We start from the raw sequence: 24,121 nt of genomic DNA on the forward strand, positions 1-24,121 counted from the left end.
TAAACACATTGTGAATGGAGCCTACATGTTTATTTTGCTGGTAAAATCTTGAAGCAATTCCTGAATAGGTCACGCGGTACAGCCGGACAGCAGGCTTCGGACGTCATCATTTCCATCTCCTCACGTAAATGAAGCAAGCCTCGTTACGCGGGGGGGGGGTTCCTTCCGCAAAGCGTGTAACGAAACACCCCCTTCATTACCCGACACACGCATCGAAGACTTGACACGTCTGGTAACATCCCTAGAAACCGGAGCACCTGGTAGAGAAAACTCACGCCGGTGCGGAAAGAACATGCAAAGTCCACACAGGAAGGCAGACGCCTCGATTGGAACCCACGACCTTAGAACTGTGGGCCGGACGTGCTAACCACTCCACACCGTGCTGATTATCAGACAAACTGCATATAATGTGAGAGCTGGCACACACAGACGCTCCTCACCTTCCTGAGTGGGTTTATTGGCAGAACCTCCCGGCTGCAGACTGTTGTGGCCCTCCTTGTCTTTCTCTGGTAACACCTTCTTTAGCGACGGGAGAGCTGTCACTTTAGGAGACACCCCCCCAGGCCCCCCACCATTGGTGGTGTCTGAGCTCTCATCTATTGAACATAGAAGTAAGATACGATGAAATCATGACATATTTGATGCAAAGGAGAGAGGCTTTGACAGTACCTATGCTCCGACTGCTGCTGGTCCTCGGCTTCTGAGGCAGGGAGGGCCGGGAAGACAGGGCGGGCTTCGTTCCAAGGGGCATCACCGGTTTAGGACTAACCGGCCCCCCAGGAGAACCCGAGGAGGACGGAACCCGGGTACGAGGAGCGGGATCGGGCTTTGTTTCAACACGTGCGGAGGTCTTCTCTGGAGAACCTGGGAGAGGAAAGATGGTCACCGGGATGAAAACCTGCAGACTGAGTATGGCTCGGTAAGCAAAAACACAAATCATAAGCCGGGTTCACAGGCAGACTTTTATTGGTCATTCAAACTCGTACAAATGAACCTCCTGTATTCTATACAGAGATATGTCTCTTAATAAAAATCTCAATGCACAGTGACTTTTTAAATACCCTGTAATTCTTTGAGTGTGCCAATCTACTAGTGAAATAAGACGCAAGCATGTTAACTCACCTGTGGCATTGCTGTCAGGTCTGTCAGGGCTGGAGGACTGGAAGACACAATTTTGATTATTAAAGAATGTTTATAACATTAGTGGTCTTCGTCTACCAATAGATTCTGTAATAGTAAAGCAGAGCTTGTGCAATCCAAAAATCTACATTTAAAGTACATAAGGTATCCACAGCAAAAGGGCAGGAGTTGTTCTTTACGGCAATTCAGTTACGCGCAGTCCTCTGCTTAAAAAGGTGATCCCATGGTGCATGTTGCACATTCCAGAAACTGCCACTGTGTGACAACATATTATTTTTATGCCTTGTGCTATTCACAACCTGGAAACAACAACAAAAACACAACTTTTTTTCTGTCTGAATGATAGCAGCTCACCTTATGTGCTCTCCTCTCCTGCTTGGCCTTCATCTCCGCCAGGAGCCCGCCGCCCATCATTTGCATGCCCGGGTACCGCCGGCCTCCCTGGGGACTCCCTCGGCCGTCGGAGCCCTCCCACGGCTCGTCTATGGAGTCGGGCGTCCTCAGCTCTTCCGAGCGTTCCGAGCCGCTGCTGTAGTCTGCAGGCTGTGAGCGACTGGACGAATCTCTGCAGGACGAACGGGACGGATCGAAAAACTTGAAATGCATGCTTGGAGATGAACAAAATAGGTAGATATACATCATATCGGATGGATGCGATTAGCTGCCCCACCTGTAAAAAGAAGTTCAGTATCACGTTATAACGTGATAAATTTCACCTTTTAACGTTATACTGAACGTTTAGCATTTTCCGTTGTAGCGGCAATACGCTTCCGTAATATCGGGCATTCTTCAAATGCATCATAAGAATCTTTCGAGAAATTAACCAGGTCCCAATAATTTGGTCAACTGAAATGAATGATAACTGTTACACATATAAATGATGCTGAATTTATGAGGGGGAAAATTATTTCATCAAAAAGCAAACTGTGAGTAGTTAAAAACACACACACATTTAACAATGCAAATAAAACCTGTGCACAAAATTGTATTTGATTCCCTCGATGGGAGAATTGTTTTTTTTTAATTTTACATCACCGTCGCAGGTGTAAGATATACATACGATGAGTTCAATGGTACCTGGACTTTGGCTCAGGTGCTGGACTCTTTACTGTGGACTTTGGCGAGGCGGGTTCCTCAGCGATGCTGGAAACTGACACTAAAGAGGCTGAAGACGTAGCCGAGGAGGAAGGGGTCACCTGATTTTTCTCTAATTTTTCCAACTTGTCTGATTTATCCGATTTGGAAGAACGTTTGATTAGGTTGAGGAAGCCTCCTTTGCTCTTCTTCTTCTCTCCATCGTGAGATTCGGAGCTCTTCATGGAACGTCTGAGGAAAGATCGAGCCAATGTGGGTAGAAAGCCAAATCTATGAGAAGACTATCACTGCGTCTTACTTTGAATCCATCTTGGTGACTTTTTTGGAAAAGAATTCATCCACCCCCTCATCCACCCTTCCCATCAAGCCGTTCTGCTCCCCATCCTGTGGTGGGGTGCTGCTCATTTGCTTTGAAAACAACAACAACAAAAACATTCAATCGTCACAACACATATTCAATATCTTTAAATACATTATACTCACTGGTATTTTGCTGGAGTGTGTTTTCTTGTTTCTCCGGGGTCTTAGTTTTGTGAAGTGCTGCAGCTTCTTCTCCTCCTCGGACGGAAGCTCCAACATCCCTCCTGGCAGACGCTGCTCCCCTTTGGCTAAGGGCTGAGAAGCAGCTGGAGAAGTGTGCGACGGAGGCGGCGTGTCCTCCACATGCATTGGTACGTCCTCCAATGCTTTGTCCAGGTCAAACTCCATCTCTATTGATAATGTCGGAGAAAGGAAATTAGCACTTAAGGCACACTAGCCACAAAATTAGACACACAAACAATATCTGCATCTCCTTTACAAAGACAATACTGCTGAGTTTCAACTGTCAGAGAGATATTTGTCAATAATATCAGTGCAACATATACGTTTATTATTATAAATGTAGTGCAGTGCACTCTTCCTGAATTATATATATATTTTTTTAAATATTGGGTAACGATATTTACTCTATTTTCCAATCAGAGTTGAATTTAAACACACTACAGCTTACCAAAGGCACGAGACACCGGTCTCAGCATTCTACTATGGATGCTTTTCCTCTTTGTCTTTGGGGTCATCTGTAAGAGAAGCACATACAACATAATGCTTTGTAATTATTTATCAACAACAAACAATATTTGTCCCCAATATATTTATATAACTGCGATTCAATTGTGGAACTTTTAATGACAGACCAAACGAAAGTATGAAGGAATCCAATCCAAAGTGCTAAACAAGCAAAAATAATCACACTTTTCACTGATATATTGCATACACATATATCAGTATATTACATAAATTTTCCCAGTGTTTGCAAAAAAGTATCATCATTCAGAGGTGATGAGTAGGGGGGGTGGGGGGTGTGATTAAGTCTCCCTCTATAGTAAAACCTGTTTAGTCTAGCACTTCTAACCCTCATTCTGCTGTGCTCTACACTCATTTGCACATGTTGCACTCTGATGGAGTGCAACATGTGCAAAGTGAACAATATAATAAGATCAATTGACCTTGCACAATTCCCAAACTTAGGGCAGACAACCTTTGTGCCAAAAAATCGTGTCAATGGCTCGCTGTGGCGAAAGCATTTGATGTCTTGAGCTGAAAAGGTTAAGGAAACCTTGCTCAAGAGGGACTAAATTCTTGGGACACTTCACTTACAGTAATAATCAAGAAAACTGAAATTGGGGTGGATAGACAACCCAATATCAAATCTAATTTCCTGCAGCGCCAGTAATTTTGCCCATATATTATAAGTTTAGTGAATAATAATGTATTTTCTGTTTCATTTTATTGCTCACAAGCAGGTCATGTCCCCTGCCATTGGGCCCCAAAAGTAAAAAGGTCTATAGCGTCACATATAAACAGGTGTGTTTTATGTGGCAGAGGGATGCACTACTAAAACACTAATAGATCAACATAGTATTTGAGTGGGGCACAAATGAATACGTCTAGCTTCCCACGTAACTCAACATAACACCCTGTGTATGAAAGTTACAGACAAGCATAAACACTTTTTGCACTACAGCACTCTCAGTTACAGATGACCACTGAGCAGGCAGGCTGAGTGAGGAAGACAAAGACCGTCCACGATTACTTACACTGGTGCAGCACACAGTCTCCATGGAGCAAAGGGGCAAGAAAAGGATGAACAGAGAAAATTGAAGAAAAAGACAATAAAGCCTAAAAAAGGCAAATGGGGGGGGGGAAACTGAGCGCAACAGCCATTACGGCAATAAGACTCGAAAAGAGGCTTTAAAAAAAACTGAAGAAAGGCAATAGATTAGATGACAGAGGATGAGAAGAAAAAAAAGAATCTCAAAGGACAAGAGAAACAAATGACAAGTAAATGCAACCTTACCATGACGACAACTTGTTTTCTCCTTTCAATCAACCTTTAATATTAGCATGACAAAATATATTTGACTTTAGCCCTCTCTTTTCCCTTACCATGCATGACTCCAGTTCGTCCAGTCGCTCACCCTCCAGGATCTCAGTGGATGCCCGTTTAGGAATCCTCTCCTCGGGAACGTCCAGGTCTACCGACTCTTGCTGCACCAAGGGGCGCCCTCTCCGCACTAGATGGTCTGCCTGAGGAAGGGCAGGGATGAAAGCAGAGAAATAAATAGGTCCAAGCACGAGTAAAAAACAGATGGTGAAAGGGGTGACGCACCAAAGTGTGTTGTGAAGTGGAAAGAGCCTCTAAAATCTCGTCAACGATACGATCGGACAGGAAGGAGGCGAGACCCAGCTTTACCTCACTGACAAAAAAAAGAAATTGTTCGAGGTCTGTAGGCATAATATTTCTGAACATTACAGTACTCATATAATAAAAAGCATTCACCTGATCTTATTGATGATGTCAATACCAGACTGCTCCAGGAGCGTTTTGGTGACAAAACTCTTGGGGACGACCATCTTGGTTGAGCTGGCCTTCATGAGGTCGGAGCGCAGGTTACTCCTTTTCATCACATGAGGGCACACAGACTCTGCTGCGTCCATCATAGACTCCAACAGGCTCTAAAAGAATTGATTTGAAAATGATTAACTCCCCAAAAATTCATGATGTGCATGTAGACATTATTAGCTACAATGAGATTCAAGAGCTATGTCAAGTTTTTTAAATACACACAATGCTTCTGGATGTTGTCCCTTGAACTCAACAGGGTAGGGAAAATATTAGACACGGCTTCATGTTACATCAAATTCAAAAATGAGCATTTACGTCTCAGAAGACGCGACGTGAAGATTTGTGCCTGATTATTATTATGTATTTTCTATTATTGTCTGTAGGTGGCGCAAATGCCATGGGTTTTCTTCTATTAATACACAAAGCCACAGTAACAATTTGGATCTGCAAATTATATCCAAATGTATGTTGCCTGAGGATAATATGCAGTTAATGTGTCATCAAATATACCTGCAGCTGTTGGTCCATGACAGAAGTCACCTCGCCTGCCATAGACTCCAATTTCTCCTGTATGGGGCCTGCTGAAGCACGGTGCACCTCCTCTCTAGAAATAGAGCCCAGGTGGTAGAGGTTTGGGAGGAGCTGTGAAGACACGGAACGGCAGAAACAATTATATACAAAACAAGAACTGTAATGATATCTCTCTTTGGTTATTTCTATAACAACATCTGAAAAGGATGAACATCAGATGAGCTTGGAAATTAAACGTCACGCCAATTACTGCACAACAAGTGCATCAAACGCCTCTCGTTTCTCACCGTTTTCGAGTTCTTTGCATCTTTGATGAGGCTTTCAGCAGATCTGACATCTTCGAGGATGGCGTCAGTCTCAGAGTTCCTCAGAGAGTTCAGGTGGTCCTGCACCTTCACACAAATCCTGTCCATCATCTAGACAACAAAAAAGCAGCAGCTTAAAGCCCAAATCAATCCATTTTCATTAAAAGAGAGGGCAAATTTCATCTGTAGAATGATAATTACACTGTTGCAGTTATATAACATACAATTAGATAATATAAGCGGAAATAAGAGATCCTTGTGTTTACAAACCTGCTGTGTGGTTGTGGTTACAATGCCCTGTTGAAGGCGATAGGCCTGTTCTTGTTGGTATTTCCTGGTTTCATGGTTTCTGTACAGATAGTTTTCAATCTGTGGGGGAAATAGAAATGCACAATGGCGCAGTTAATGTTAGTGATACTGTATTTAACAATGTTTGCCAGTCTATTGAAACCCATTATCCCTACGAATACACCGCTTTTTGTTTTCCAGTTTGTGTAACATGAAAATACACAAGAGACAGATTGTGACTGATGGAACTAATGGAGCTTGTCACAATACCTTGAGCAAGGCGTCCTCTGTCTTCTCTGGACTGGCCTTGAGAGCCTGAGAGGCGTCAATGATGGGGATGGGCATGAAACGGATTGTGAAGTTCCTAATTGGGCACAAAGGCAGAGGACATCATTAAAATGACACATTAACAAGGAGGAAAATTGGACACAGCTATTGCGTATACACCGGCGTAGATGGCAACAAGACAGTTAAACTCCTCTACACATTCATATTAGTCCTACTGTTTTTTTTTTTTTTTTTTTTTTTTACATTAATAGCAGTATGTCGGACATATTTCTGGGTAGGCTTCAAATTCCCGCTTGGAGAGAACCATAATGTATCCCACAGGAAATCTTAAGGGATTTTGTTCCTGCATTCCAATATGCAAGTAAAGGAAAACAGATTTCGAATGAAGTTGCAAATATAGTTTTTGGAACATGACAGTTTCATCTGCCTTTTGAACTCTGAGCCCAAAAAAATGCCTTCATTTCAACAAAATCCAAAAAGAAGATAGCCTCAGGTCCCATATTGGCTGATATTGAGATCCTAAACACACAAAATTTAAATGCTTCCGAATAAAACCTGTGTTCTGTAGACAACAAAATCTCTATGGAAGATACAAATGACTATAAATCCAATGCATGACAGTACAATGTAATCACTCTTCACAAGTTGGAATTATGAAGTAGTAATCGCTTCAGTCATTGAGTAACCCATTACTTTCCAAAGGGCGGTTGCTCGTGGTGAAACCTTCTCTATATGTTAACACAGTTGCTGTGAGAAGTGTACAATGCTATGAATGTATTAATTTTGGGCTTTAAACAACCTCCAAAATCTTGAAATTCACTTTAAATCAACAGCTGGAGGACTAAAACTGGACAATGATACCAAATACACATGGATTTGGATCTTCTAGAATGGCCTTCTCAAAGCCCCAACCTCAACCCTAAAGAGCATTTGTGGACAATGCTTAAAAGCCAGGGGTTGGTGCCAAGCAGTTTAAATCAATCATTAAGAGCCCTGAATGGCTAAGTGTGTGTAAACCTCTGACAAGATCAGCATGTCAGAGTCTAGGCTCAGTTGCTAAATCGTAAATGAGCAAGTAAGAAAGCAGAAATAATTCTCCATTCTAGGGCAAAATTCCCCAAACTAAATACGGCTTATTTTCCGCCACCCCACAAATCTGAATTGTTTTATAAATTCATGACACTTCTTCCCTAGAGACATAATCAAAGTAGTGTCAAGTTTGACAGTCTAACAGTTAAACCTTTATTCATATTATATATCATATTTATAAATTTAATCCCAGGCAGGGTTTTTATTAATCTAATTACTGTTGAATTGTCAATTTGTAAGTGATTTACGAATATTAAATATCACTGAATAATTGAGAAAATGTAATCTCAAGCATTATAAATGCTTTGATGAGCCCCCCCCCCCCCCCCCCCCAAAAAAAAAACCAAAAAAAAAGGACGACGGGGACATGAGGAAAATAAAAAATGAAAGCTGTTACTTGAAAAATTAAATAGCGTGACAGGAGCTGGGGAGATGTTCCTTTAGGAGGCTGTGGTAAGCAGAGAGAAAGGCTGATGAAGGCAAAAGAAGTACATCGACAGATGTGTCCCAGATGAAAATTTAGATGGAGGCGCACACAACCAGAAGCTGATCATTCTCAGTCAAAATACCTAAACCCTGATGAAGTCCATCTCCACCAAGACTCAATCTTGTGTCTCTGTGATTGTTCAGCTGTTACTTCTCCTTGTATATTCTGCTCTAATTTTTCTGTTGTCATATTCTGCTTTCCTTCTTTCTATTATCCCTTTTATCTGAATGGTACAGCTCACCATTCACTGAGCATACGTGAAATAAAAAAGGTCCAACAGTGCACATGCAACATTTAAGTTGAGTATGTTAGCGAACGCTGCTGACACAATTGGAAAACGGCATCATACACGCAGAAGCACATTGAGACATACTTCTCCAGAGCTGTTGCAACATCCTGTAGACCCTGCGGACCAGTGTTGTTTTTGTCCCAGATCACCGTCCTGTAAAGACAAGTGCACAGTGTTACACAAATGGGCGGATGTAGGCAGCTTTACTCTCCTGTGGCAGTCACCTGAGTTTCGAGTTAATCTGCAGCGCCTTTGCCAGCATCTTGGCGCCCATGTCGCCCATCGCGTTGCCGCTGATGTCGAGCCTGGTGAGCGACGTGTTGCTGCCGAGCGCGTTCAGAATGATGGTCAGATCGCTCTTCAGTCGGGAGTCGGCCAGCGACAAAGAGGTGAGGGGCTGGGGAGGAATGAAAGCTGCCCATTTTAAAATCCTGCCATAAACATGGAATATATAATATGTATATTATTTTTGGGCCATCCCTGTATTTACTTCTGTCAGAACATACTCAAATGCATTTACCATCTAATATATTATAAATGACACATCCTTAATGAAGCTTGTGAAGGTTCATTTCTTTGAGTAATGCGGCAGTTTCACCAATAGAGAACACAACAAAACAACAGAGGCGGAAAATTATTATTTCATGCCCTCTTGAAAGAAAGGTGCGGGGGGAATTATTTACACCCTGTGTTTGCGCACAGCAGACATTCTGCATGCAAATGTAACCAGACAAGTCTGATTAGTTGCTCTGTGTTGTAAATGATGGCATTTTATGGTGCTTTTGTCCAAAGTGTTTCCCAATCTTGCCTCTCAGTCAGACACAGATGGCTGCAAGGCGGCCAAGCAAGGTGGCCTGTCTGACTCAGTGCGCCATGCTGTGTAACAACAAAGCACCGCGTGTGACCCACGTTACCTTGCAGAAAAAATATAAATAAATAAATACAATAATTCAGCGGGCTTTATATCGTGGTTTGAATTCTTTTGCAAAAGGAAAATATGGTAACACGGAGAGCAGTAGTGTCGATAACATCTAGCTTAAGAGATCATTCTAGACGAACTGATGCTTGCACAATCATAACATCGGCATGGGGCGACAAAAAGTAGTGATTAGGCCCGGTTCTCCTGTTTGGAAATATAGCAACTGGCTCTCAGATTCCCTTATTAATCACTGAAATTAAGAAATCACTATCCAGGGTTAATGCACCCACCTACCCTGTTTAATTCAACTAGGGAAATTAGTAAATGTAACTGTATATAAAAAAAGAAGAACTGGCCACATATTTGAGAGACATTAACCATTCTTTAAAAAGATGGATAGTGTTGCAATAGTAGCTTCATGCTGGGCTATGTAATTTTATCTCCTAATAGATGACTGAGTAGAAGGCAATAACAGTTTTCCCATCTGCAAACATATTTAAATTGTTTGATTAATCACTTGCAAGATGGCTACTTATTAATATTCTTAGTTTTTTTTCTTTTAATTTGTCCATAAATGTGATAATGAAAAGAATTTTTTTTTTTTTTTATGTTTACGCATTCTGTTTTGTTGCTGTGCATTGTTTTTAAAATATTGCTCCATTTGCACTACACAAAATGCTGGCTGTTTACATTAATCATAAATATTTTGTAACAACATTGCGTGACAACATTTGGCAAGAATAGAACTCAACATAAAAAAAAAAACCTACATGTACTGTGAAAGCATTAAAGGAAAAGGAAGTTAATTTTATACAATACCCTATGTCTGTTTGCATCTCCTATTTCCCTATAATCTAAGTCTCTCGTTGGACCTAGAACAAAAACCTTCAGTCAACCTTCATTCCTTTTCCATCAATCTTTACCCTGCTATGTAACCTTCACACTCAACTCACCGGAGTACAACCATCTGTCTCCAATGACACACCCACACGCAGGTGATTCCACACCCATGACTAACTACATTGTTGATGTGATGTGCTCATATAAGAAACAAAGGACGGCGGACATTACGGACCGAGATGACCAGAGGTGTGATGGGTCGAGGGAGAATAAGGCAGTAAGATACAATAAAGTATCAATATATTAAAACTCAACTGATCAATAGACAAGGCTTTTGTTTACATAATCGTATAAGATAAGTAGCAGTCTACATTACACACATCAGCTTTCGATGCTGGCTAAATCATGTGAGGAAAGCTTTCTTAACTGTCAAGTTAATGATGCTCTCAGACCCAGACAGATAAGGAAATGAAAAACTCACTGACTCTTCCTCCTGGATCATGTGAACGAGACTGTCCAACACTGGAGCTAGGTTTCTGAACAAGATAGAAGACAAGAGGATGAGACCTCTGTACATATTACAAAAGCAATCCTTTATTTTACAAGACCAGCAATAAATTGCTGATCGCATCGTTCTTTGTGACATTAGCAGATTTTTCATGCATGTCAAGCCACATAAAGTCCAGGATTGTAGTCTTACTTGGACTTGATGTTGTTGAAGTTCTTGCCCAGAGACAAGTGTCTTATCGATCGGTTTTTAGCCAACCATATCAGCAAAGTCGAAAGATCAGAGTCCAGGCCTGGAGATACAAAAACAAGTAATGTAATGTAATGTAATGTATGTAAACACTGAAAAGTCAAAATACAAGTTAGTGCCTCACTATTGTCAGAGATATCCAGGCTGGAGATATTTGGAATCTCAGCAATGCATCCTTCAAGTATCTGTGACCCTCCAGAACGCAACTGTTTGAACAAGAGCACAAAGTCAGACAACTGCATCACGCACAAGTTCATCACTAAATGCGAAACCACTGGACATGTGTGACTCAACAGCTGCTGACACGAGACTCTGAGATGCTCAACCATATTAGACAAAAATGCTTCGAGTCAAGATGCATAAACGCAAACATTTCTCAGGGTGAACATGCAACTATACAGCTGATGATAAATTAAGATTGCATATGTTAAAAAATATTGATAAAATATATATGGCCCTTTATATTTAGAATTACACAGCCATAATATTATATACACTAATGATCTCAAGTATCATTATTGTATCAAACATTAACATCTCTGTATACGGTAGACTTCATCTGGAAAGTATTCAGAGCGCCTCACTGCTTGTTTTACTACAGCCTGGACAGATGTTATTCATGTGCAGGTGTACCGAATGTTGTGGCCTGTAAGTGTACATAATGTGCACCATCGTATTCAAGAATGTCATGATTAATGAAGAACAACTTTAGTTTGTTACACGCAACCCAGTGAATAACTATTTTCAAAAAGAGGAAGGTGAGCATTTTTTTAAGAAGACTAAACCAACACCAGATGTGGAAATAAAACTGAAGAGTGATGAGACGTTAATTAGTAAGCGGGAGCCCATTGGTACTTACACAATGGCCAAGCTTAGAGAGGCATTAAGGGGAGAGAACAGCGTGTCAGACAGAAGCCAAGAATTAAGAAGAACAAAACACACACATGCTTAATGACCATATAGTCGCACTAAACACTCACACGCTGACACACATTTGCATCTTGTGTAGTTCACTTCTTGTGTACTCTCAGCCCACTCAGTGCACTGCATTCAGCAAAGGGCTCAATAGGGCATTGAATAATGGCAGGAATTCCTCATTTATTTCCCACAGCTTCAATGTGGGAAGAGTTCTACTAGTATGTGGAGTTACATTTCCTGTGATTTCTAGCCATGTATTATCTTTTGTGATCCCATTTAGTCTGCAGAAAGCACTTTTTTTCTTCTAGCACTGGCAGAGAAGAAAAAGCCTGTGCGTGCGATACAAAAATTAAAGGAGGATAATTGAATACTCTCTGCACCACAACCACCACCGCCACCCTACAACTACCAGCCTCTGCCCCGCCTGCTGTCTGCCAAGTATTTCATTATAAAGCCTCTTAATAACACCCGTTGGCATGTCACCAGTCTGTCAAATGGTTTTGGAGTGGCTGCTAAAAAGCTGATTGCAGTAAAGGAGGATCAGTTCCAAATGATTAGATGCCACACTCACCAAACTTAAGCTGAAAAAGGCACTTGAACAAGGGCTTCAGTAAGCCCATTTGCAAAGATGTGCCATTATTATCAGTGGGCTTTATGTTAAATGGAAGCCAAACTATTTAACACTACAGATGCACCACTCATTTTACCTGAGAAAAGTGTTTCAGGACTGGAACGAGTTACTTAACAAGTTTGTTTAACTAATCACTTACACCTGTAGTCATTTGGTTGGCAATCAATATCATACATCCTGTATAAATCAGAATGTCTAATGCTCTTCGAGTCTTGCTTGCACAAAAGTAACAAACTAATAATAAGACTAATAAGGAAAGGGAACTTTCGAGAAATTCAAACTGCAGTGATGCTATGTGGCAATTATAAGATGCTTTGTAGGTATGTCGGGGGCAAATCTCACCTCACAACAGCTGAGGTCCAAAGACACATCCTTCACATTGGGGTTACTAGCCAGGCCAAGCAGCAGAGCTCTGTAATATCCAAATGGATATAAACAACAATTAAATATTTTGAAATTGATGGATTAAAAAGGACTTTGCAGTTGTTGTGGTTCACTCACTTGAGGACATCTGGCGCCAGCTTTGTTCCTGACACGTTGATGGAGCTGAGGGACATGGCGCTGCTGAAGAAGTGCTTAAATGACGGCGGTACCTCCTTGCCTTTCCTAATGAGAAACATAACAAATGAAACGTGACACAAGCTTTCACGATACTACACAGCTTTCCATTTCCATCTCTCAGCACATGTTCAAGGGATTTTAGAGCTCGAGCAATGGCCAGAAAATTGGCTATTTTTATTTTGGGTAAAAAGCATCCACCTGCCAGTGTGTCTTCTACACTATCCACTGGCCTCTCTTTCTTTAAAACATTCATTCCTTTTTCTCTCCTGTCCTGCCGCAACCCCTGCTCATCTTCGCTCTGTATAGTCAACCACCCCCAGGTTCCCCTGGGACAGCTCTATTCACTCCTTGATGAGGACCTCAACTCCCCTGGAACTCAGTGGGATTAGATACCCATCTGTTACACACATGATGAGTGCAAACATGCACATAACGGCTATTTTTCATGACACTCAGTCACTAGCGGGTGACATGCAGAAAAATATTTATGTCACGGCTCAAGTGGATGCAAAATTTTATTTTTTATTTTTTTTTAAATAAACAACGCACTGAGCATGGATGTAGTGTATTGGACACCGGTAATAAACTAGATTTGGGGTCTTACCTGTGAGGAAAGATGCTCTTTGAAACGTTAAGGACAGAGAGATGCTGGGCGGAGCCTCGTAAGAGAGCAGAACAAACCTGGACAAAGTAATAAAATCATTGTATAAGCAAAGTAAGTATCTCCACAGAGTTCAACTGCCCTCACTACCGATAAGAGATAAAGGACTAGGATGTTTTTTTTTTGTTTTTTTTTGCATGACTTGAAAGAAACTTAAAACATGGTCTAAAAATTTTCATTTGCCATTTTAATAGATGTTTTGTGTTCTGTCATTTTTACTGTATGGCTTGATTTCTTTTAACCATGTTTGTAAGGGGGCTTGAAAGGCGCCTTTTAATAGAAATTATTATTATTATTTCTGGTATCATGCACTTTATACAAGCACTGCTCATAACTCTAAACACGTACTTTGGACAATGTCCTGGCTGTTCCACCAATATTATAGCCCAATAAAGTAGGTGTTCTGCAGGCCCATATACCCAAAGACCATCTTCTCCACAGCCAGTAAAGCACTGAAATGACTTTGAAGCTGTTTTTAAAAGACATTTCTACATATCGCTGCTTTATGCGGTGGATCAATATCCTCTATGACAGACTGACAGCTGGCTACATGTCAGACAAATCAATTTGTTGTATTTAGCTCTCAGCAAAGCCTCACCCATAGAGTAAGAGCAACGTTGTGTTTCCTGAAAATGACTAATTTGTTTTAAGACACAATCCTCTGTTTATTCCTGTTTAAATGCATGAGCTATCGCCTTTGACCATGTGCAATGATTACATTTAAGAAGATACAGTGAAAAAATGCTACTTTATAAGCAACAGTGAGGACTAATGTGACCCAGTCAGCCTTCACAACATTGATCACACCTAAGGTAACTTGTGAGATGTGTGGACGATAGAGATTATTATGAGTCTTTAACAATGCTTATTTGTGCTTTTTCTCTGCCTGCCCTTCTTTTGGCATCAACTCACTTGATCCAATGAGCAGTCCGTGTTGGAGAGATCAAGGGTTGCCAGTCGGTTGGGCTGACTCAAGAAATTGTAGAAATGCTACAAAGAAAGCATTAAACACGCAGTTAGAAGAAAATGTAAAAGGGCAGTGCAATTTGACTTCTATGTTGTTTGGATTTCATTTGCATTTCAGATGAGTTCCTTTAATACAGGTGACTTATGTTTTAGCATCTGTTTTTTCTCTAGCCTCTCCATCGTGTCTGAATATAGTGTTAAAAGATTAATTTCTACGAATAAGAACATATGCTTTTCCCCAGCATATGACTCAAATCAGCTTCGCCTTAACATTGGAACACAAATGACTACAGCAGCTGTCGGACAGGATTGATTTGCTGCCTAGCTACAAATACAATCTATAATTGAAATTGATTAGCATGTTTACTTTAGTTCTTTTTGTGATTGTAGTTGCATAGTGCACTATCACAAAAAAAAAAAAAAATGGCATTGCTTAAATGTCACGTAAATAGGTTTTCGGGCTCTGTGTGCTTCTATGTATGCACCTGCATGTCGTCTCCTCTGAGGATGTTCCCTGAGAGGTCCAGATGGACGAGGCTGCTGGGGATGGACGGGTTGGCACTCAGTGACTGACAAAGGCTGTTCACCCCTGAAACACACACACACACACGCACACAAAAACACACAGCCATGCGGAAGCAGTGTCAGCATTTTTCAAATCTCCACTTGTGTTGTTCCAACATAGTGAAGGGAATAAATTGGGAGTCAAGGAATGGAGTCATAGAACGGGTGAGAATGGAACATGAATGTCTTATGGTTGTCATGCTAAACATTCTTTTTAAAGTCAAGATAAAAAAATCACAGTGATTCACTGACCTCTTAAAATCTGCAAAAGTACTGATGATTACGATGAGATTGAACACGTCTATGAAGGTTTTTACATAATCGACTTTTGGGTGTGACATTGACATATGATGTGGAGAGTTGCTGACCCGTGTCACATCTATCGCATGACTCAGTAATTTTTAAAGGTTACTGAATCTGATTCTGTCTGTAGATTGATTTATTTGACAGCTGGTTACATGAGGTTTATGACACGGAAAAACAGAAAAAATAAAGGCGACGAGCAAGTCAGAAAATTATTGTCAAGGACGCTACAATAGATTACGTTTAATAACTTGCAGTCTATCTGACGAATACCTAATCTGCCATAATACTAGCCTGAACCTTAATCAAAACATGTTTTGGAAAAAAAAAAGATCAATTTAGATGCTGTTTTCAAGGTGATATTCAAGCATTTAAAAAAATATTTTTAATCTTCTCTGGATAATGACTACACAGAGGCAGGATTAGTGCTGTACTTAGTTTGACGGCTAATTCAACAGTTTATCAGTCTGTCTCTTACACTGCCTCCGGGTGGCCATGGTGGGCACAACAGAAGCAGCAGCACAATGGCAATTCAATAGTTGTGGTGTGTGAAAAAACTGTTGAATTAGTTCGATACATCCATCCATTTTCTGAGCCGCTTCTCCTCACTAGGGTCGCGGGCGTGCTGGAGCCTATCCCAGCTATCATCGGGCAGGAGACGGGGTACACCCTGAACTGGTTGCCAGCCAATTGCAGGGCACATACAAACAAACAACCATTCGCACTCACATTCACACCTATGGGCAATTTAGAGTCTTCAATCAACCTACCATGCATGTTTTTGGGATGTGGGAGGAAACCGGAGTGCCCGGAGAAAACCCACATAGGCACGGGGAGACCATGCAAATTCCACACAGGCGGGGCCTGGGATTGAACCCGGGTCGTCAAGACTGTCTAACCAGTCGGCCACCATGCCGCTAATTAGTTCTAATTATATTTAATTATGTCATAACTAGGTTTTTAAAGAACAGTATAATGGAGTGCAATTTTAATTTCTCCATCTTACAGTCAAAAGAAATAGGAAACACTAACACCTTTATTTCAACCAGTATTGTAGCACAAAACAAAAAAACCAAAACAAATGCTAATTTGAACAATTTCAAACACCAGTGGGATCCCTTGATAGAGTTCATAGCATTGGGCCATTTGGGAGCTGAAATTATAGATTGAGCTGAGTAGGGCTTGCTTGAAGCAACGCTTCACTGTGGAAAATGATAGCTCTTTATCGATTGCCCTGGGCCTAAGCTGTTTATAGTGCATCCCTGAAGACTGTGTCTTGTGTTGCAGCGGTTACTTTCACGGTAAACCAAGATTAAATTGTACCTGAAAGCCATTATTGACAACACAAAATTTGAATACAGAATCCTCAAAGTGTCTGCTTATTTGGGATTCAATTACTGACAACTGTTCCCAGCATAACTATGAGGGACTTTTTTGTCATCTGTTGTCATCAACTCAGATATTGTATACTGTGATTAGTGCACCGATTCAGTGCATTATCCCAGCAGTGGGAGGAATTAGATGAGCAGAAGCTGCAAACTGCATCTGACCACCATCTGCATGTTAAAATGTTCACTAACAAGAACAACAAAGCACAGTAATCTGATTTAAACTTTTTTTTTTTTTTTTTTTATCCATTTGTTAATTATGGCAGACAAGGACAACACATACAGTACCTTTGGGTGACACTGAGGTTTTGGAGAAGTTTACATACTTGAGCCCAATACGAAGTTTGGCGAACTGAGCACCAAGTGAGGAAATACCTGCAGGAACACAGCTGATGAAAATGACATCAAATGATATCCCCCGCAACCTTTCTTTTTGCAAATTACTTTTAATAGGCTTCTTTTCTGTGCTAATTGGTCAAAACCAACTGAGTTGACAGTATATGAATTGCATTTTTTAATTTTAAATAATTTTTTTATAATATAGTAGCAGCCCCAAATATGTTAAAACTTTTCCTTCTCAAAGGAAAGTACCAGTGAAATTTTGTGCAACCATTTACTTGTGGGGGTCTTTTTGTTAATATGAATGAGTACACAACAATGTAGAAAAGACAATGATTGTATTTGATACAAATGCAAATATATTACAAAATACATAGAGCGAGTCATTAAATACTGGTATGTTTTATATCCTGTATCGTTAACAGTCCAAGTGATTACAGTCATTCTAAAAGGAGCAAATACAAACGAGTTAATACTTAAAATGCAACTTCAATAGACATGTCCTGATTAGATTGACATGAACATAGTGTTTAAATATAATACCTCTGTCCTCGAGTGGGTTGTTGGCAAGATTGATGGCAGTGAGTCCTGAGCTGGGGTTGTGTGTAAGGGCAGCAGCGAGTTTCTGGGCAAAATCACTGATGAGAGACCAAAAGACATTGTAAGTACATGACCAATACTTGCTAGCTTTTGGTAACATAAGCATTGTAAAACTGGAATTAAAGGTGTAAAGGCAATGATAACAGTAACATCTAAAAACAGAAAAAGTGAACCATGAAACAAGGCATATTTTTAACTGCATCTGGATAAACTTGAATTAAGAAAAAAAAAAAGTTTGGACCGCAGAAAGTCATATAGCGATACATTTCCTTCATAGAGCTGACAGAGGTAGATGCCCAACCAATGTAAATACCCTCTCAAACAAACTCAAGACACATGCACATCACTGTGTGTTGGTCTCCACTTGTACACTTCTCTGGGGATACTTTGTACAAGATGCTTGGAAGTGTTTGTGTGAATTTGTGTCCATTCAGCCAAAAGAACACTCGTGAGGTCAAAAGCCTGAATGAATCTCTGTTCTACTTTATCCCAAAAGTGTTTGATGGAGTTGAGGTCAGGGTTTTTACTTCTTGGAACCAGAAAAGGGCCACAAGCATAGAATTGCCCTAAATTTCTCAATGAATGGACTAACTGAGACAAAGTAGGAACGAGTCTTTATTGATTATTTCATTGATCAAGAGTCCCAAGCCTTTTGCCCATACTGCTGACAGTTTTACTCACGTTTTGAGTCCTGCACTATCAAGCACCAACTCCTCCAGTCGACTGGAGCGAGACACCACTCTGAGGATCTGCTCACAAACATCTGTAGACTTAGGACAAACACACAAGTTAAATTGATGAGATAAGGAAAGTTTGAAGGACAGTAATATGAAACGATGAACAGTTAGGTTTACTAAAGGCTTTCACTGTCAATCAAAAACACAACAGTCACGCTACTCAATCGGATCAGCTCCAAGGCTATAATGTAACTATAAAAGGTCAAATGTAGTTAACCAGAATAACAAAGATCAGAAAGATCCAATCAAACAAGATGTGCTTCTCTTTAAGAAATTGCAGCGAAAGCGTTCCCTTTTATGTTAATTAAATCAATGGCAAACAATTCGATCTGTGGTACTTTGGAGTCATTAATGTGTGACAATTAACAACTTGGAACGACACACTTCAGCGGGACAAAGTTGTCTCCCTGTGGTTGCATCACCACAGGAGACGCACACGTCAGAGCTAAAGCACTCAATTTAGACGGAATTAAAAATTCAACAGTTGGAAGAACACGCTCCGCCTAGATGTTCACTGACCCAGTTCACTGTATGTATACTGCCTCTCACTCCCTCATGCAGACACTTGAATGTTTTTACAGCCAGTCGTTAATTATCTGCAGGGGCACAACAATTTTCCATCGGAACACCAGAACTTTACTGAACTGTTGTACTGTTTCTTATTCTTTGTAATTGACAGTCCTGCCATTAGGGGCTGCCTCTCTGGGCCAAAAGCCCTGTTGAGGCCAAAACACTGGCCACATTGTCCCACACACGGTGTGAGAGAAAGTGGGGAGGAGGGCAGAGAAGCAGAGTTGAGGGACAGAAAGATGGCGAGATGGATGAAAGAGCCTCTTGTTCCCATGTTTACGCTATCAAACTATAAATTACAGAGAAGGGCTGAGAATGAAAGAGGGGAGCAAGCAATACCTGAAAAGTAAATAAGAGTAATGAAGAATAAAATGGTGAAACAAAAGTCACAATGACACAGTTGGAGACAACGTATGCACTGAATCATTTAGGAGTCAAATAAGAGCTTCTTTCTGTGCGGCTCTGAACTAATGACAGCCTCGCACATGCAAAGTTACACTTTGTTTGCAAGCTGCGCTTTTCATCAGGTCATCTTGACACTGTTGTCCTTTCCCCTCGTCCTTATATCTCTCGTCCAGTTCAGCAACAAGACTAGAACACTAACTAAACAGGTTGAGCAGGCATATCGCTCCCTGTGATGCAGCGAAATCATACAGTTCATGTACATATGATGGTAGTCATAAATAAATAAATAAATAAATCTTTGGATTTTCAGATATTTCTTTTTCAATAACACACCTAATGCAGCACATTGTAGTTACATCAGGATAAATGAAGCAGTGGGGGCTATGCTGCCCTCAAGGTCAATGGTTTGCATGTGAAAAGATTTGCCAGAAAATCAGGTTGGTTATTGGGTGAGGAGAAGATGTGTGTTTCTCTCCCTAGGATCTCTTCTCTAACCACTCTTTCCCACTACCTCTTTAATTATTTCATCATCTGGCTCTCCCTGTCCCTCTCCATTGAAATCCAAATTGACCTACATATTTCTATCCTGTTGCTCTTGATTCTCTCTCTCTCCCCCTCTCTGTTTCTTTCTTCTTTGGCACTTTAGTGACTGGCATAAGTGCACAAATGGCCCTTTGCTTTGCAGAAAAGGTGCTTCCCCAAACTCTTCCCCACCCATTTGGAGTGATGGAATAGTTCAGTCTTATGGTAGAATGGAAATTTCAGGAGGTCTGCGTAGATTTTACAATTATAACAAGCAGACAAGTGCAAACAAGCAGATAGGCAAAATAGTTCCAATGAAAAAGTAAACAGACAGAGAGGGCAATGTATTAGTAAAAGAAACAGAAATTGCCCAAACAGATAGTAACCACGATGTCCTCTCAAAAGTTTCACGTGAAAATAATTGAATAAAGACTTGGTGATGCTGTTTTTTCCCCCCAGTGGTCTTAGTGACCATTTAATGCCCGCTTATCCGGGATAGAAAAGGCACACGATTAACACTTGAGCCCCTGTGAACGTTTGAGCTGAAATATGCACACGGCGTGGTGGTGAGGAAAGGGATTAAATGCAATACAAAAGGAACTAGCAATGACGAAGACATGAGATAATTGTTTGGACTGAGGAAGCCGAGTGTGGTAACTGTTGAGACGGCATGAAGCTGAAAGACAAGACAACTGGTTATTGAGACCTGCAGGGGGCCTTGGTGCCCCTTTGTCTCATTCAGATCTTGGGAGTCTTATCACATGAGAACATTTGACTGATCCTCAGTCAAATGGCACGAGAGGGACCATGTGGGCAAACAAAGGACACATTGACACGTAATTTTGTGCGGACGTGGCTGGTCATGAAGGGATTGAGACTCAACAAATATGTCAATTACAAAAAGAATTAAATGTGGAGCATCTTTTAAAACATCCCGTAAATGTATATACATTTAAATACTACTATTTTCCTCATGGAAGAACTTAAATATAACGATCTATTCGCCAGACAGACCAACAGACAAGTGAAAAGCTGACTTTGTTGGCGCAAATGATAATGATTTTATCTGGGATCGAACTGGATAAACAGCAATGTGCCATCTGTAAGTAACCTTTTTACGTTTTATTCGATAAATAGCTATGGCAGCTGTGCAAAATATAAAGGAAGAGGACATTTCATAAAATTGCTAGCAATTGAAACCACACATTTGTAAGTAGTGTCTCACTGGACACTGATGGGATTAAATCTGGAAAGTTTGTGGCAGTCCATAATAGTGCTGAAATATAAAGAAAGGAACTAAAATGAGGAGGGGGGTAAAGTGGTAATAAACAACCAATTTAACATTACAATGACCTACAACCACCTTCGCAACTGTATCAATAATGGTTTTATCAAAAAATAGAACACTGTAGTCTTCATCACAGAAGAGAGGCTGCACTAGACTGTGATTTCTTTTAACTGGTGACTGAGTAGAGTGAGAAACCAAAACTGCAATTCACCACATGATTGTTGTCCTCTCTCTATTTGAGGACATAAGGGAGGCACACCTGATTTATGGTTAGCTTGCAAAAATGACAAGAATTGTTGTTTGGAGTCAATGGACCAACAAACAAATCATAAGTCGTGAGAGCTTACCAGCTTGTAGTCCTTAGTGGCGAGCTTGGTGAACCACTGATTGAACTCCAGGACTGCAATTATAGCCACCAAGTCTCTGAGGAACAAAACATAAGCGGAGAGAGAGAGGGGGTCACTCACACACTTCACTACAATGACTTTGTGATATTAAATTTTATACCAGTCAGTCAAAATACACACCTGTTCTCTAAATGGCTGAAGTCCTGCAAGTTAAGCTCTCTGGTGTCTTGTGTCAAATAAATGGTGTCCACGTCCTGGGAAAATAATAATTCATTAAAGCTAATACTTACAAAAAAACAACAACAACAACTTTGAATTGAAGAAATTCTATAATGAACAAGTGGTTTCGTTGCGGACAAGATACAAGAACTTGAGAAAAGACCTGACTGACATAGGCACTTATTTTAGTTATCAATATTGTGGAACTGAGGATCAAACAATACTGACCCACTGAACTTCTTCTCTGTATGGCAGTGATAGCCAGTCGCAAACACACCTGTACATCTGAGAAAAGCCACCTGCAGCACAAGCGAGCATGACCGAGACGATTCAATGACCAACTAGAAAGCACCACGCTTCATAGCTTCACTTTCACATTTAATGTTTTTGCAGTCCTTTTTCAGTATGACATCATCATGATCTCTGTGACATCACTGCTACCTACCACATGGTCCCGGGTCAGCAGGTTTGTTGTTCTCCCACAACGTCTGCAGCGAGGCCAGTCTGTCTGCAGGCTCCATGCTGAGCTTCTTCATCACTTTACTGGCGTGAGAATAGAGCAAGAGTTAAGATTTAGTAAAACTGTATTCTGTATTCATTCTTGTCTGTATTCACTCTATGCGTCATTATATAAAGCCTGAACTGTGGGTTGCCTTAAAATGATAGTGTCCTGGACCTGCATATGCTGAATAGTGTTGTTGACACAATGTATAAAAAAAAATAAAAAAAAAATCCATATAATCTTGAAGCGACCGAGTTAAACTAAAGAAACATTTTTAAACTTTGTCAATTGTGGTAAATCACATAAATACAGAAAACATTACACACAAAAAATTATACTTTAGGATGTAGTATTATTTTAAATATAAACTAAAACTCCAGTTTATGGTATTGTAAATATGTTTCGCAATCTATGAAATGTACTATTCACGTCAGCTCAGTATTCCAGCACAATATAAGAAATCTAAACACTAACCTTTTAAAATTCAACAATAAAATAGAATCATTTATTCAAATATTTTACTGAACCAGCATGCTCTAGAAACCTTTCAACCCAAATTCTGTTGTCAACAATGCACTATGTATTGCCAAAACGCAAAAACAAGTGGTAGCCAAAATCAGAAAACCAGGAATTTAAAAACTCTCTATTCTATTATTATAGTCTCTACTCTTCAACTGACTAATTAATGTAGCGAAGATGTTTGAAAACATCATATCAATGCATCGCGACCCAGTATTATAGGACAGAGCACCTACCAGTTTGTGAAAACGCAAATGCAATGAGCATGTTCCTTACGGTCCATAATTTGGGAGTTTGTTTGTGACTGATTAGACTCACCTGGGTGGAAGACCTGGACATATTCTGAGCAGACAGTTTCCGACATGAGCAACCACCTCGTTGACCTCGTCAGTGGAGAGCAGCTTCAATGAGAAGGACCCTCGCTCGTATTCTATAAAAAGCTAAAAGGAAACACAAAAGTAACATTTGTTGATTTTTGTGTTTAAACTGGACCCTGCATTTGAATTTTATAATCCTCTCTTTCTATTGCTATCCCCTAATCTATCCACAGTAATACCCACACATCTGTCCAGGCACCAGACAATTAAAGTAAAAGTAAAGATTTAATGACCTTTTCCAAGATGGGCTAACCATTACAGCATCTGCTCCAATTATGTACATCTCACCTCTACGGGTCAAAATTTGCATAATCCAGGGAAGTTTGCATGGAATGGAAGACCGTTAGTCCAAATATTAAGAGGAGTGACATCTATGGGGCTGGATGAGTGCTACAAAGGTTGAGCTGCATGAATTTAATAAAGTGAGAGATTATCATGTGTTCTAAAGCAGATCATGCTGAAGCCAAACTGAAGAGCTCTCCAGATGGAAAAAGTGGATTTCAGAGCTCTTAATTCTCTTTTTCTCTGACACAATTTAGGTATCCATTGCAAAGACTGCTCTTAACAGATATTTACACACTGATCCCCCATGTAAAACTGTGCTTTTGGTGTAAATATGCTCCCTCAGAGCCTTGCCCACTTCAGCGCACATCCAAGTGACAAGCATTCCCTCTCTCCCTCGTGGAAGTAGCACTGGTAATTCCAGGCTTGTGCGGTTTTACTAAGCAGTGGCTGGTACTTTTGACCTCACAGTGAGCTTTGTTTATCTTTTGCGTACTTGTACTTGAT

General features: G+C 40.5%; 1 protein-coding gene across 4 annotated transcripts in view; it reads right to left on the bottom strand.

The window, feature by feature from the left end:
- Nucleotides 1-24,121, bottom strand: part of LOC133401797 (F-actin-uncapping protein LRRC16A-like) — a 54,524-nt gene that overhangs the window by 2,266 nt on the left and 28,137 nt on the right. Inside the window, exons 5-39 of one of the 4 annotated variants that reach the window (XR_009768466.1) lie at nt 23,274-23,395; nt 22,380-22,477; nt 22,163-22,233; nt 21,896-21,969; nt 21,716-21,791; nt 18,528-18,616; nt 17,790-17,884; nt 17,196-17,282; nt 15,138-15,241; nt 14,599-14,676; nt 13,630-13,706; nt 12,966-13,070; nt 12,807-12,876; nt 11,040-11,121; nt 10,859-10,958; nt 10,640-10,694; nt 8,624-8,796; nt 8,484-8,552; nt 6,517-6,610; nt 6,229-6,327; nt 5,941-6,069; nt 5,633-5,764; nt 5,057-5,232; nt 4,886-4,973; nt 4,663-4,803; nt 4,314-4,331; nt 3,227-3,293; nt 2,719-2,945; nt 2,534-2,643; nt 2,218-2,466; nt 1,495-1,705; nt 1,123-1,159; nt 670-864; nt 441-596; nt 26-162 (exon numbers count right to left, since the gene is read on the bottom strand). Coding sequence is in view for 2 of the 4 variants with exons in the window: in XM_061675200.1 (XP_061531184.1) it covers nt 441-596; nt 670-864; nt 1,123-1,159; nt 1,495-1,705; nt 2,218-2,466; nt 2,534-2,643; nt 2,719-2,945; nt 3,227-3,293; nt 4,314-4,331; nt 4,663-4,803; nt 4,886-4,973; nt 5,057-5,232; nt 5,633-5,764; nt 5,941-6,069; nt 6,229-6,327; nt 6,517-6,610; nt 8,484-8,552; nt 8,624-8,796; nt 10,640-10,694; nt 10,859-10,958; nt 11,040-11,121; nt 12,807-12,876; nt 12,966-13,070; nt 13,630-13,706; nt 14,599-14,676; nt 15,138-15,241; nt 17,196-17,282; nt 17,790-17,884; nt 18,528-18,616; nt 21,716-21,791; nt 21,896-21,969; nt 22,163-22,233; nt 22,380-22,477; nt 23,274-23,395 (3,754 nt within the window). In the remaining 2 variants the exon portion in view is untranslated. Of the gene's footprint in view, nt 1-25; nt 242-440; nt 597-669; nt 865-1,122; nt 1,160-1,494; nt 1,706-2,217; nt 2,467-2,533; nt 2,644-2,718; nt 2,946-3,226; nt 3,294-4,313; nt 4,332-4,662; nt 4,804-4,885; nt 4,974-5,056; nt 5,233-5,632; nt 5,765-5,940; nt 6,070-6,228; nt 6,328-6,516; nt 6,611-8,483; nt 8,553-8,623; nt 8,797-10,639; nt 10,695-10,858; nt 10,959-11,039; nt 11,122-12,806; nt 12,877-12,965; nt 13,071-13,629; nt 13,707-14,598; nt 14,677-15,137; nt 15,242-17,195; nt 17,283-17,789; nt 17,885-18,527; nt 18,617-21,715; nt 21,792-21,895; nt 21,970-22,162; nt 22,234-22,379; nt 22,478-23,273; nt 23,396-24,121 lie in introns of all 4 variants that reach the window. The other 3 variants (XR_009768465.1, XM_061675200.1, XM_061675201.1) reach the window with 3 other exon arrangements.

This window comes from Phycodurus eques, chromosome 4 (assembly GCF_024500275.1).
Source record: "Phycodurus eques isolate BA_2022a chromosome 4, UOR_Pequ_1.1, whole genome shotgun sequence".
In the NCBI taxonomy this organism is placed as follows: Eukaryota; Metazoa; Chordata; class Actinopteri; order Syngnathiformes; family Syngnathidae; genus Phycodurus; species Phycodurus eques.